The following is a 15,110-nucleotide window of genomic DNA, read 5'->3' as shown; positions in this document are numbered from 1 at the left end:
CCGATTGACTCCTATTGTATGGACAAACAAACTCTGAGACGTTTTTAAAAAAATGTTCTTTTGCATTTCACAGTAAGTCATACAGATTTTGAAATGACGTGGGCTAGTAAATAATGATTAAAATTTTTGGATAAACTATCCATTTAAGATTACAAAAACCAACTCAGTTTTGTTTCAAATGTATTTTTGAGGGCATTTAGACTTTTAATGGTTGGACAGCTATGCAGTGAGCAAGTGGGTGTATTTTTATTCTCGTAAACCGATCTCCTTTTAACTGGGCCTTCATTGGGTTGGGTTTTGACATCATCAAGGGTTGTGTACACCATGAGTGTAGTACGGTCGCCTCACTGCTGAGTAAATACATATTTTTTGGTACTTTGGTAGTAAAATCCCACTCCTGTCCTGAGGGCCTCATTTTCACATGCAAATGTGCCATACTGAGAGGTTACACACTTTCTCTGCCATCGCCGCAGAAGGGTGAACTCAACCCTCCAACCAGATAATAGCCCTGTTACAGCTTTAGTTAAAATAGGCAAATGAGCAGGTGTCCTTCCTTTATTCTATCAGGCATGAAAGATTCGTCGTCTTTCTCTTCCTCATACTGGCATACAACAAGAACAACACCCTCTGATGGTTTCTGCCTGAACAGACCCCAAAATCATCAAAAAAACTGTTGATTTTGTAAACCCAAACCGATTCTTTGCTCCTAATTCCACCATTGGAGTCCCTGGATGGTTCCTAGTCATTTGAGCTTGAAGCATTGTGGTCTCTCATGCCTGTGGCCCCAGCACTGAAAGCCATGGCCATTGGCCAGACCCACATTCTTCTGGAGAGCGAGCCGTGCCAACCTGGCTTGTGACCCTGGCGGAGAGGATTCCATATCGATGCCAACAGCTGGCCTTCTACCCCACCCCGACTTCAGGACGTAACTTCCTAACCCCTCTTAAACTGGTTTAAATGTTGTGGAATTCCTGCAACTGAAAATAGCTTGAGGCTCAAGGGGTTGCAGAGCGATTCTAGCAGGCATTTTGTTGCATGCATGCTCACCCATGCACATGGTGTCTGAATGTAAAATCCCAGCCCCCAAGTTGTCGAGGGTTTATTTAAGCTGTCTTCTCCATGACGGCAAGGGCTTCGTGTCTTCTTGACAAGGCCTGTGCGTGTTGGTTGGGGGAAGGGACGGGACCAGCTGTGGCCATGTTTGTTCTGATAACCCACATAGCTTTGTGGGAGAGTCCCAATTCCTGACCAATAACGGCAACTGTTATTACCATGCATATGTTTCGCTTTTAGTTTCTGGCAGTCAGCTTGGCATTTCATTTTTCAGGCAACCTCGTAACTTGCGAACTGTATGTTTTCAGTTGTCATCATGAATTGAGTAATAACTTGTCGTCTTGCAACCATGAAGTTTCACAAATCAATTTAATTTGCCTGTATTCAGGGAAAGACGTTAAAGTAAACCGGCCGACGTCATTCGTCAACTCATTCACACCTGTCAAGAAAAGTTCAGAAAGTCATGAACTCACGGTATACTGAGGTTAAGGTTAGGGTTTGCACTGACATTGTTTAGGAAAAAAATCAGGCGTTGTTTTTTAAGCTTTGTGGTGCTTAGTATTAAAGATTAGCACAGTCATCCCTCACTGTTTGTGCTATGGACAAGAGTGATATGATATGACTTCAAATTGTGTGGCTTATTGTATGCTTTATGGTTGGTGGACAATAAAACAGAAGAAAATGGTCATGTTGACTTACAAAAAATAGGCTAAAAAGAGACTTGGGAGTGGGTTCTTTTTAGCAAGCATTTAGCAACTGTTCAGAACACCTTAGCAACTGTAGCATTCCCTGCAACCACCTAAAACACCCTAGCATCATTGCAGAGAGTTTTGCAAAGGCAAGCACTAGGAATGTTCAAAACTGCATATTTTTCCAACAGCTAGTTTTAAAATCTGGAATAATTAGGCTGGTTTCAGGTTCTGAAAATGTAATAATCTAGTTTTACAAACATACTTTGAGTTACTTTTGATGGAAGCCTGAAAAGTGGAATGTTAAGAAACTCTTGGGTTGATATATTATTATTTCGAGTAACACCGTAACAAATTTTTCTGCATTTGGTTCCGTACTTTTATCACATACCATCTGGCTTTGAAATTGTGGAGGAGCTGCGCTTCCTTAACTTGGAGACAACCTCGGTCAACAGATGCTGTGATAGACTCTGAGACCTCACCACACGGTTATCAACTGCACAGTCGTGGCTGTAAACATGCTGCTGTAAATTTAGACATTTGTTGCAATGCTCTATCGGATGGTTCCAAATCAATATGTGATCTGAATTGCTCTGGCACAAAACTCTAATCCATTTTGTACAGTCAAAATGGCTTAAAAACCTGTATAATGTTGTCTTGGATGTACATATTATTTCTCTAATGTATGAAATGTCTGCCAGCAGGGTTTCCCTGTGACTAACAAGACTAAAAAGTCAGTCCTCCTTTCTCCTCTTTCCCGCAGCAGTGCCGTACCCTCCCACGACGCGGCTCACCATGAAAGAGCTGTATGAGGACGGCAAGCCCAAGGTGGAGCTTTTGAAGAGCCACCTGGTGAAAGAGGGCCGCCTGGAGGAAGATGCGGCCCTACGCATCATCAATGACGGCGCCAACATCCTCCGCCACGAGAAATGCATGCTGGAAGTGGAGGCCCCCATCACAGGTAGGCTGTTGCTCACTTGATGACTCGCTGTGCGGCGAATCTATAGACCTGTCGTGATTCACAACCAGCTTCTACATCCAGGATGTGGTTCTCACAGGATCTTCGCTACACCTAATGCCGTAGGATCACAGAAAAACATGATGCCCACTGGCGATGGTACTCGCCCACATGCTTTCTCATAAATTAGTTATTTTGTTAGTTTACAGCGATACAGTTTTTCTCATAGAGAACGTTATCTAAGACCAATAAAAGTACCCTCAAGGTTTTGCGGTTACTTGATCGGGCATCTCTGATATCCTACTTAATCTTTAGTTTTAGTCCTGACCCCGACATAATCGTCAAGTCAGCGAGAAGAGTGTGATTATTTTCATACGGAGCTAGTCTTCCACAGCAACCCCTAATGTGGTTGCTCTGTAAAGGTCAGAGAAACAGTTGCATCCTAGACTCTCTCTCACACACCCCCACACTTTAATTCCCCAGCGGAGGCCACAGGAAACGCCCAGCACTCGCCATACACTCGGGCAAACACACAAACAGGTGTGTGGATATAAATGGGCATGTCTATCTACATCTTTCCCCCCGCAACCCACCTTTGCACTCTCTCATGTTTTTCAAAACACACACTATGTGCATGATAATTGGCTTGCAAGAGAAAACCGAAGAGATTGTGGCATGAATAATTGAGATGGTGTTTCTGCCTACAACTTTTTACCTTGTGGAGGTTTAAGCGGAAATGGGGTTGGTTTGGCCACATCCTGTTTGTGGCGACCACTATTGATCTGTTTCACTCAGCCGTTTTGAGTGGGCCTAGTATTTGTGCTCTTCCGTTTTAGTGGTTTTAATATTTGTGCACCCTCAGTTGCTCAAATCCGAAGATTTCTGCACCCATTTTTTGCCTCCATCTTAAGCTCATAAAGATATGTCCTTGACCTTCTTGTGTGTACACAATGTCTGATATTTCTTCTTTTTTTTTTTTTCCCGCAGTGTTCTCCAGTGTTTTTGTTTTGGCCACAATGACGTCACACTGTTTTTGTTGTTTCATCTTCAGGTGTTTTTCTTAATGTGTTTTGTCTCCGTCTACAGTGTGCGGAGATGTCCATGGGCAGTTTTTTGACCTGATGAAGCTCTTTGAGGTGGGGGGTTCCCCACACAACACACGCTATCTATTTTTGGGAGACTATGTGGATCGAGGCTATTTCAGTATTGAGGTGAGTGTAATTGTAATGTTCACAAGTTATGTAAAATAGGGTTAAGTGGTAAACAACAGTGTTTCTATAATGCCTAAACAAATATAATTAAAGGAATACTATAGATTCAATGCATATTAAGCTCTCAATACATCATTACATATTAAGATCAGCAGTATAAGGAGCATGTTGTTGATTACCATAGAAAATAATTTAAACTTTCTCCTCGGTTCACAAAAATTGTGTGTACAGTAATGCACTTACAATAGAAGTCTATGGAGCAAAACATTGTACATGGAAAAACATCAAGATATGCACATTTTATTGAACATACAGCCACAAGAATTTATATTTATAGCTGCTAACATGAGACTAGTGTGATCTTTCAACTCCTTTCATACCATGTTCTGGGGATATATGGTAATTTTCGCAATTGTGAAGGGTTATTTGGAGAAAACTCAACATACAGAAGTTACATCCTTAGATGTTCTTCTCCTGCTAACAGTAAAGTATGGTATTTATAATAAAGTACAGACTTTGCAACTTGCCCTTTTGTAATAAAAAAATTATAATCAACATAACCACATTAACAAACATATAGCTTCCCATTTCTGCTTTTAAACTGTCCAGAATGTCTTGCCTTACAGACCTCCATTATGAGTGTTGTAGTGTATAGAATTGTATTTGATTTGTATTAACTAGTGGACAGAACCTTAGTTTCTGTGATAATCGACAGCATGCCATAGTGATGCGCTGAAAATTTGCCAACCAAAAATATTTTGTCAATGCCAAAAAATTAATTTTCAAATTTGAATTTGATGTTTAATTAGCACTTCTCAGATGATGCACTTTGACCACATCATCGTCTATTTCTCGTATGCAATGTGGATAAGCTACAACAGGTAAACATGTCAGCAATGTGGATGCACTTCACAGTGACCAAAAATGTAGCAAAAAGTAGAAACAACTTTGTTCTTCTGAAATAGTGAGAGGTGGCTTGTTGCCGAAGAACTGTACTATGACTGGTTTCATTTATCACCTGGACAGCATGCCAAGTTCAATTACCCAAACTTAACTATCCAAACTTTAAATTTTTAATTTATCCAAAATATAAAGCTGAAAGTAATTTGTTTCTGTAAAAAAATTGTGCATCACTAGCATGCCACAAAAGTTGTCAATAGAGCCAAATCTGTTTTGAATCCAGAACATTTTTTTAAAGAGGCTAGTTTTGTTTTAAATCTCTTTATAATCGCTATACAAGATCTTTTGAAACTTCAAGGCTTTTTGAATACATCTTTGCCGAATGAACACATCTCGCTCATTTTATTTAGACACTTGAGATGTTCACATTTAATATAACTTGGCCCTCAGAGGATGCCATGTGGCAGTGCTATTCAAACAGCCTCTGTTGTACCAGCATGCATTGTGATGATGCAATCAGCATGTCACCTTTGTCTGTAAAGCAGCCACAATGATGAAGCAGATGGCATTAAAGGATTATTGATCCCGCCATCCTGCAGGCAAGAGAATGCGCTTCTCAACATCCAAGTTCCGTGTAAATTGTTAAAGAAAACTTCTGGTCCGGTTTATCAGCTGGCGTCTTTTATATCGTTGGCCTTGATGTCTGATGTCACTCTGAATGGGCAAGCACAAGTCCTCAAAAAGCTTCCACCTCTGCGCCGCGCTTTGGTTGCAAAGTTCAGGGGCGGGAGAAATGTCATGGTTAAAAGAAGCGGCGTAAGAGAGCGGACACACCGCTGCTCAATACCATCAAACACAGCTGAGGGTCCAGGGCCACCGGCCACCTGAGACGCATAGAAAGAAAGCGTGTGTGTTTCACAACAAAGTCCACGCTTAGTTTCTACTCCCTGCCTGGACATCACAAACCACAAAGGACTGAACTTCAGTCATCCTCCACACCACCTGCTAATGCCCTCTGACTGGGACGCTGCAGTCATCAAACGCTTGCGTAGGTTACACCACCAGACTTTGCCCCACCCTGACACCCAGACCTATGTGGAGAACGCTTCATTTTCAGTGTTTCTCTCAGTTCAGGGCTTGATGAAATGGCCACTGCTGCTGGGCCTCTTTAAAGATCACTGTAACCTAAACGCAGACTATCCTTCCTGAAAGGATGGAGAATGAATTGTGTATTCTGCAGATTAACACTGAAATCCTGTTCACTGTTACGCAGTGGTGTTCTGTGGATAATCTGACCATGTGCGACCTGTATAGCCTTGCGGGTGTTTAATGGGATAGTGGCGATGAGCTAATGGTGCACGCAGAGTGACTGACAAGTTAAGATTTGAAGCGAACATTAATTTAGGCAACTTTAACTTTAGGCACTTTAGTTACACCGTTTCAGGGCTTGGGGTTGAGAGATAATATCAGAAGTGGATGTGAAAAGATTGAAATCATAGTCTTGCTTAGCACAGCAAAGTGCTCTCTGTCTGCCCAGATGTGTTTGTGGTTCAGCATGTTTGGATTGTACATCAGCTTCAGTTTCTGAAGTTCTTATCTGCCACTAGTAGACTAAGGTTCTGTTCGCAGTGGGATGCTAGCTTTACTAAAAAAGGTACACTACAGTCCAAAAGTTTGGGGTCAGTAAGATTTGTAATGTTTTTAAGAGGAGTCTCTTATGCTCACCAAGACTGCATTTATTTGAACAAAAATACTGTAAAAACAGTAATATTGTAAAATATTATAACGATTCAAAATAACTATTCTGTTTTAATATATATATTGTAAAATGTAATTTATTCCTGTGATGCAAAGACGAATTTTCAGCATCATTACTACAGTCTCAAGTGTCACATGATCCTTCAGAAAGCATTCTAATATTTTGGTTTCTTATCATTGTCAATGTTGAAAAAAGTTGTGCTGCTTAATCTTTATGTGGGAACCGTGATTCTTTGAATAGAAAGTTCAAAAGAGCAGCATTTATTTTGAAATCGAAATCTGCTGTAACATAACAAATATCTTTACTCTCACTTTTGAACAATTTAAGGCATCCTTGCATAAAAGTATTCGTTAAAGAAAAAAAAAAACACTGACCATAAACTGTTGACATCAGTCAGTGTGTATGTCAAGAATTTGTTACCCACAAAAAAAGTATTTTTAGCAATATATATTTATTTGCCTAGATGTGTTTTTATAATGTTTTTCATTAAATGTTCATTTACTTCAGTGACAAGTGTAAATCAACAGAACATCACAGAAAACGATGAGTATTGGTCCAGTTGTCATAATACAAAATAATAATAATTAAAAATTTTAAACAAAAACAATTGCATCCAGTCCAGTTTTGTGTAAAAATGTGTAAACTCTTAGTCCTATAAAATGAGTTCAGAAATGTAAAATATATATATATATTTGATATGAGACATTTGAAATGGAAAGACGAGTCAGCCCCATTGCTCACAGGTTGCTTGTTTATAGCCAAGTGGCCGTAGTGGCCGTAGTGGCAAATGAAGTCAGTAATTAAAGTATCCCATGCTTAAAGAAAAATTGCATACCGTATATGCTAGTGTGCTGTTATGATACAATGATTTTCATTTTTAAGTGATCTATTCCTTTAATAAAATATCAGAGTAATGGAGGTATAATCCTCTTAAACACTGAACCTGCTGTGTCGTGGCCTTCCAGCATATTAGTTTGAGCTGAATCAGAACGCTAATGATTGTGTTCAGCAGTATTGTGTTTGTTTAGGTTTCACTGAACATATTTTTTTCATATCCACTTGGATATCAGTCTATTTAACACGTGGTCCATACTGATGTTTAGGGCTGGATAACTGCAGCTACCTTATAATGTGAAATGCATTGTGATGCGTATGTTACAATTCAATACACAGTCATTCATCACGTTTTCATAGTTGAATCAAGGGCACTAAATGTACAAGGCAGTTCTAGTCTGCAGGATGTGTAGTTTAGTGCTTCAGAAACAACTCTGATCACACTGAGAAAAATTGGTTTCAGAGTTTCAGATTTTCAGTTTTTCATTATTTGAGCTGTAGTGAATATGAATATACACACACACACACAAAACTGAAGTATCAATGCAATTGTGAGAAACAGAATAGCGATATATGATAATATTGCTATTGTGTGTTGTGTATTTTTATGAAATGCTTTTTCTGTTTGCATCTGCAGTGTGTGCTCTATCTGTGGGCCTTGAAGATTAACCATCCGACCACCCTCTTCCTCCTCAGAGGCAACCACGAGTGTCGGCATCTCACGGAGTACTTCACCTTTAAACAAGAATGTAAGCTCAGCTCTTTAGAAACTCGGAACATGTGTGTGTGTGTAAACGTTATCAAGAGAATGAAATGAGATTTTGCCACATTCTATCATTCAAGTCTGTCATGGCAATTTTTTCCCCATTACTATCGTGGCATCCCGAGAGAGATCATGTCATGGGAGTATTGGATGACGGGCCGCAGGCACAGAGCTCAATCACATCCCTCAGCACTCGTCAGGGCTCTTCACTCCCCACTTAGATTTACATCAGCCATCAACCCAGTCATGACACATTCTGACAGCTAACTGAAACCCTCACATCGAACGGCTGCCTGCTTTCCACCAGCAGCTGATGATCAGCAGACCCACACAGAATCTGTGCAAAATTGTAACACCCATCATTCATGCAGTTATATAAATCCCTCGTTGACTTGTTTATTAAATATTTTGGCTAATATAACTGTGCTTCCAGCAGTCACTATGTAGTTTTCTCAGCCCTCATTTTTACGATGTTACATTTTACTATGATTAAAGTGTCTGGTTTATTATTATTATTATTTAATCACTGAAAAACTGTTATTTTGGACAGTTTATTTTACACATTCGCTATATATATAGCATAGCTAATACAATGCAAATAATAGCTTTTTTTAATTTGTGTTTTTAGTCTTCAGTTTGCACACTGTTTGGAGGAGAACATTGGGCAAGATTTATAATTTTTGCAAATAAATACATTCAAAATCATCTAAATGTTAAAATTCAAACGTGGCCAGGACGTACAATTTTTAGAAATTAACATACATTTTATATACCTTATATTTTGATTTTGTGTAATTAGAATTTTTAGAAATTTGAATTTATATATACATTTCATTTAATTTAAATGGTATTTTTTTATATGTTTGTGTGTGTGTGTGTGTGTGTGTGTGTATTATATATATATATGTATGTTTATGCAATACATTGCAGAAAATAAGATTTTTGTTTAATCTGATCAATTAAATATTTATAGATATCTATTTTTAAATATCTACAGTTTGCAACTCACAATTAGTTTGATAATTTATCAGTCCAATTTAATTAACAAAACCTTCAATTAATGTCAACAAAACAAATGGATCTGAGGTTCTGCACCAAAAACTCTCCAATCAAAACTCACTAATTTAGCCAATCAGGAACCACCCAATGGCATTTCAGTTTGGATCAGCAGAAACTTGGCTGTTAATGCGTTTATTCAGCCTAGATCAAGGCTGGCTGTTTCTCCGTCCAGCTATAATCAAAGAGCCTTTGATAATGATGTGCTACTTCACCACTTGTTGGCTCATTGCAGTGTTGTTTTTTGCTCATCACGAGGCAGCCTGTTTCTCATCTGTCAGTGCTGCTGTTTACAATACGCTGCACGGCTGGCCCGTTCTAAAATGTCAGGATTTAATGGGAGTATGCGGCCCTTGTTTCACATGTAACCTGTCTCAGGCCTCAGCCTCCTTCAATCAGCCTCCCGCCGCGCTGGTTTCCTCAGTTCATCCCAATTAGCACACGGGTCTGCTGCAACATCACCTAACAAGGCATGCAACATCCTCCTCCTCCTCCATCTCTTCCTCCAGCCTTGGAAAGTTGGCAAGCCTCGGTCTGCCCTCACCCACCCAGCATTACTGCGATATGTCAAATGGACAGTGTGACAGCCTTGGCTTGAAAAGCTCATTCACTCCGCTTGCGCCTGTTTGGAAGTACAATGGTGTTTTTATTGTGGTTCTCTCATCGCAGGCAAGATTAAGTACTCGGAGCGCGTGTATGATTCCTGCATGGAGGCCTTTGACTGCCTTCCCCTGGCCGCTCTGCTCAACCAGCAGTTCCTGTGCGTTCACGGAGGCCTGTCCCCCGAGATCACCTGCCTCGACGACATCCGGAAAGTAAGTAAGATGTTGGGCATCGCTGACAGTCCTATGCTGTTGCATTGTGTGTGCGACATTCATGACAGGACAGTATTGGAAGGTGCTGAATTTGTTATGGAGGCGATGCTTGTTTCACTATTGTGATGATTCTTTAAAGGGGATGAATTTAGACATGCAACTTCTCAGAGGGAGTTGTACCGCTAAATCACAGCAAGATGTCAACATGCTGAAAACCTCTCTGAGAAGTTACATCTTTAAACTGATCTCCTTTTAAATCACTGCTGCTATTATTATTAATAATAATAATAATAATAATAAAGTAACTATTTTAAATGTAATAAAAAAATACAAATATATTAAAGTGTCTTAATATTATTATTTAATTTTATAATAATTATGCTAAACTAACATTTCTCTCTATTTTTTGTAATTATATAATAATAATAGTAATTTTTGTAATTATTATTTAAATTAAACATGTAATTATTTTGGGATATTAATAATTAGTTTAGTTTAGCTTAGTTTATTTATATATCATAATAAAACAACAGTTGCTGACCATTGTGCTGTACAAAAATTGTAAAACCAAAATAAAAAAACACCAATCAAAACAGCATACAAAAACATAGCTCGGTCTCCCTTTCTTTTTAATCGTTATCTAGGAACCTTCAGCAGTTTCTGATTTGATGACCTTTAACATCTAGCAGATATGTTAACAGTCACAATTTCAGATAAATAAGAATGTGCCAGCCCATTTAAGACTTAAAATAAAAAATCTTTAGTTGCAACCAACGCAGAGAGAGTAAGACAGGGGTAATGTGCTTATATTTACGTGTGCCAGTAAGAAGTCTAGCAGCTGCATTTTGGACTATTTGCAAGCTGTTCATATAGGATTGACCAATACCTATATAGTTTGAATTGCAGTAGTCTAGATGAGAAAATATAAATACATGTATTACTCTCTCGAACTCAGCATGGGTTAAAAAGTTTTCAACTTTGGCCAGTATTCTCAGATGGAAAAAACATGATTTGACTACTGCATTTACCTGCTTATTAAATAACAGGGCAGAGTCAAAGACAACAAAAAGTTTTTAACAGATGGCTTTACATAAGCAGCTAAGCTGCCCAACACTTGATTTAACCTGCTAGAGACCGCTAAAGTTCCAAACAAATGCCTCAGTCTTACTCTCGTTTAAGAAATCTTTGGACATCCATGTCTTAATGTCTGACAAACAGGCAATTAAAGCATACAGTTCAGCATTGTCATTATGCTTGATGGGCACATATATTTGAGTGTCGTCTGCATAAAAATGAAATAATACTATTTTCTAAAAATTGAGCCCAAAGGGAGCATATAAAAAGAAAACAAAATGGGGGCAAGAATAGGTCCTTGTGGAACCCCGCAGGTGCTTTGGAGGATAGACATCCATTTATAGAACAGAAAAAGTTATATTGTTCAAATAGGATTTGAACCAGTTCAGTGCATGACCTTTAATACCCACACAGTGATCAAGATGAGAAATAAGAATATCATGATCGACCGTATCAGAGGCCTCACTCAAATGCAACAGCAGAAGTATTACAGAGGTCCCAGAATCAACAGATAATAAAATATAATTTGACACTCTTAAAAGAGCTGATTCTGTACTGTGATGTTTCCTAATACCTGACTGAAAAGTTTCAAAGACTCCATTTGACTCTTAAAAAATGTAATAATTGGACAGAAACTACCTTCTCAAGGATTTTAGAAATAAAAGGTCATTTAGAAATTGGCCTAAAATTCGAGAGAACTGTCACATCACGGTTAGATTTTTTTTTCAACAGAGGTTTAACAGTAGCATGCTTTAAATATTCTGGAACAAATCTTACAGAAAGACTCTGTTGGAAACTTTTTCCTCGTCGAAGCAGAGACCAGGAGACATGTTTGTGCACAAGTGAGTCCTGGAATGCAGCCATCTTCTGTGTTCGTGGTAGGAGCTGAATCACTTAAAAGTACTGGAGTGGATTTCAAGTTTTCTCTGACTGCAGGTAGGGCATAAGGTGCAAAGGTGCACCTGCCATTAAACTTGGCCGGTAGTACGTGAGTCATTTCTCCTTCATCCTCTAACACAACTTCAGTCATTGCAGACATCATACATGAGGATGGGTTCGTGACTGACGCACGCTGTAAAACAATGTTCGTGGCTGTGAGGGTTGTTAACCAATTTCCCCAACGAGAGGAGGTGACAGAAGTGACTTTTGCTTGATTCATTAGTGCGGACACTGCATGAGGGCATCTTACGTTTACAGTCTGTCTGTTAGCCAGTTTTGTAGGAATTACTGTAATTACTGCACCTGTATCAAGCAAAAAGTCAATCTCTTTCTCTTGTATGCTACCTTTCACAAAAAAGTTTTTGTCATTGTGATGGATTACAGGGGAAATTAAGCACTCACAGCCCTAACAGTTAACACCTGAGCAAGCTGCTCTAACAGTTCGGTGAAGTGGGGAGGGGCTGCTTCAAAGTAGTGAGTAGACTGAGTAGGAGCTGAGTAAAGCTGTTGGTTGTACAGAAAGATTCAGTCTGGAACTTAGTCAGATCTTTGTTGAGCTTGAAGTTTCAATCTGGATTCAGGTGAGGAGCTCTATCCGGGTCACGGTACCAAAACTGTTGGAAACTTTTTCCTCATCGAAGCAGAGACCAGGACACGTTGGGATATATTTCATACAGAAGTCACTCTTTATTGAGGACTCGAGCGTCGCTGCAGTCATCCAAGTCTGACTATAGCTCAGCACAGTAGAGTTTATACCTTTCAAGGGGGAGGGATACATAGAGGTGGAGACAATCTAAACAAAGCATGCAAATGCAATACAGGAATCAGCCCGTTACCGGAATTTCTCCATCCCTGATCTCATCAGCATAACAGTGTCATTCAAATGCATAGGTGCTAATCCAATCAGTCTGACAGTACTATTCCAATCAGCATAACTACTCAAAGACTGGGACAGAGGCACCAAGAGCCATTACAAACAAAAGGTGATCGTCTCAGTAATCTGGTTCATTTTACTAACAATAGGAGAACAGGAACAGACAGGAACCTTTTGCTACACTTTGCTTAAGATAATCATTTGTCTGATGTAATTTACCTTAAATGCTAAATACAATGTACTTCACCTTAGTTTTTCATGTGATGCTATGTCAGAACATAGGATCAGCATATTTAAAACAGATTCTTAAATTTGTAATCCCACAACTCTTATTCATTATTGATAGAATACAGGGCCCAGTGACATCAAAAACCTGAATAAGTTGCTAGGCGAGCTGGAATAATGTCAGTTACAGATGTGGTTAGTTTTAACTTAGTAACCAGTTCATGAAGAGAGTCTATGGAGATAGTTTCAAAGGCATTAAAATATCAAGTACAAACCAGAAAAGAGGAGGGATCATAGTTTATGGGGATAATAGTAATAGTTTAACATGTCTTTTAAAAAGTATTACAGATATGTGTAAGCACATTTGGATAAAACACTTTTTGGTCTATTTGTTTTCAGACCATAAAATGATTGTATTTAGTTATTTCCTTGTTAATATGTGCTTGGATAAGATGATGGTTTGCTCAGTGCTTTCAGTAATCACTTTAATGTCATTAAAAATCTGTCACTGATTTGAAAATTTTAAGCAGATGCGAATAGATTGAATTTGTTTTGTTGCAGTGACAGATAAGATGGTGCTGGAGAACAGAAATGCTTTTTTTTGTTTAGTTCTGATTGTTTGTTTTACGCTTGTGCTGCAGTTAGACAGGTTTAAAGAGCCGCCAGCTTTCGGGCCGATGTGCGACCTGCTGTGGTCTGACCCTGGCGAGGACTACGGCAGCGAAAAGAGCTCGGAGCACTTTTGTCACAACAGTGTGAGAGGATGTTCCTATTTCTACAGGTACTCCAGCTGACAGTCTGCCCACATGCACATTTGTTTGATAGCTGCCTACTCAGTCCATGTTCAGTCGCACCTCTCAGTGTTAGTAATGCCGTTTTGACTGATGGACTGCTGGAATCGCTAATTACACCTCTCTCCGTCTCTAACAGTTACCCTGCAGTATGTGACTTTCTGATGAATAACAACTTGTTGTCAGTTATAAGAGCACATGAAGCCCAAGATGCAGGGCGAGTACACTGCACACCACACTCATAAACCAGACTGCTCTAAACTGAATGTAAATAGCTCTCTTACTGACAATTTCTGCCCCAATTTCACTGACCCCCTTAGGTATCGAATGTACAGAAAAAGTCAGACGACAGGCTTCCCCTCTTTATTCACAATTTTCTCTGCACCAAACTACTTAGATGTGTATAACAATAAAGGTAAGAGCTCTCAAGACTAGTTTTGAGCCTGTGCCATTGTGCTGAGCTGTTTAATTTTTGGCCTTATGCTATTTGGCCTTATGCAATTTCAGCAAATATCATAATACATATAATATAAATTCATGAAGTCAGGATATACATAGCAAATTTTTTTGCTCAGATTCGATTACAAATTTAAAGTCTCTCAAAATCAGAACAGGCTTTCTGATTTGTTTTTTTTCTTCTTTCACCCCTCAAGCTGCTGTGTTGAAATACGAGAACAACGTCATGAACATCCGGCAGTTCAATTGCTCTCCTCACCCATACTGGCTGCCCAACTTCATGGACGTGTTCACGTGGTCACTGCCCTTCGTCGGGGAGAAAGGTAAAGAGCAAATGGGAATAGAATAATCTTTTTTTTTTTTTTACATTGATTTTGATACCCATCAGAAATGCATTTGCTAAATTATGGGATGTGGTTTTAGAAATGAGTTTTACTGTTCATCAATTCTGATTTGATGGTTTATTGATCAAGGAAATATTCAGACAGCATTCATTATCTGTACATAATGACCATATGCATTATGTTGAACACTATGAAGCATGCAATGTATACAGTTTTAAAGCATAAGTAGTGCTGGGCGGTATACCGGTTCATACCGAATGCCGGTGTTTATTTTTGTTATGATATGAATTTTTAAAATACCGCAATACCGGTGTATGTTGCTTAAACAACGTTCGGAACGCGACACTGTTTGAAAGGGGTCCCTTTTCA

General features: G+C 39.1%; 1 protein-coding gene across 1 annotated transcript in view; it reads left to right on the top strand.

Moving 5' to 3' along the window:
• Window positions 1-15,110, top strand: part of LOC107688381 (serine/threonine-protein phosphatase 2B catalytic subunit gamma isoform-like) — a 23,881-nt gene that overhangs the window by 3,668 nt on the left and 5,103 nt on the right. Inside the window, exons 2-9 of the mRNA XM_016486043.1 lie at window positions 2,506-2,703; window positions 3,787-3,911; window positions 8,042-8,153; window positions 9,893-10,038; window positions 13,792-13,931; window positions 14,081-14,158; window positions 14,262-14,356; window positions 14,595-14,720. Coding sequence (XP_016341529.1) covers window positions 2,506-2,703; window positions 3,787-3,911; window positions 8,042-8,153; window positions 9,893-10,038; window positions 13,792-13,931; window positions 14,081-14,158; window positions 14,262-14,356; window positions 14,595-14,720 — 1,020 coding nt within the window. The remainder of the gene's footprint in view (window positions 1-2,505; window positions 2,704-3,786; window positions 3,912-8,041; window positions 8,154-9,892; window positions 10,039-13,791; window positions 13,932-14,080; window positions 14,159-14,261; window positions 14,357-14,594; window positions 14,721-15,110) is intronic.

Source organism: Sinocyclocheilus anshuiensis, unplaced genomic scaffold, assembly GCF_001515605.1.
Source record: "Sinocyclocheilus anshuiensis isolate Anshui unplaced genomic scaffold, SAMN03320099.WGS_v1.1 scaffold205, whole genome shotgun sequence".
Lineage (NCBI taxonomy): Eukaryota > Metazoa > Chordata > Actinopteri > Cypriniformes > Cyprinidae > Sinocyclocheilus > Sinocyclocheilus anshuiensis.
This window is presented reverse-complemented; position numbering and strand designations above follow the sequence as displayed.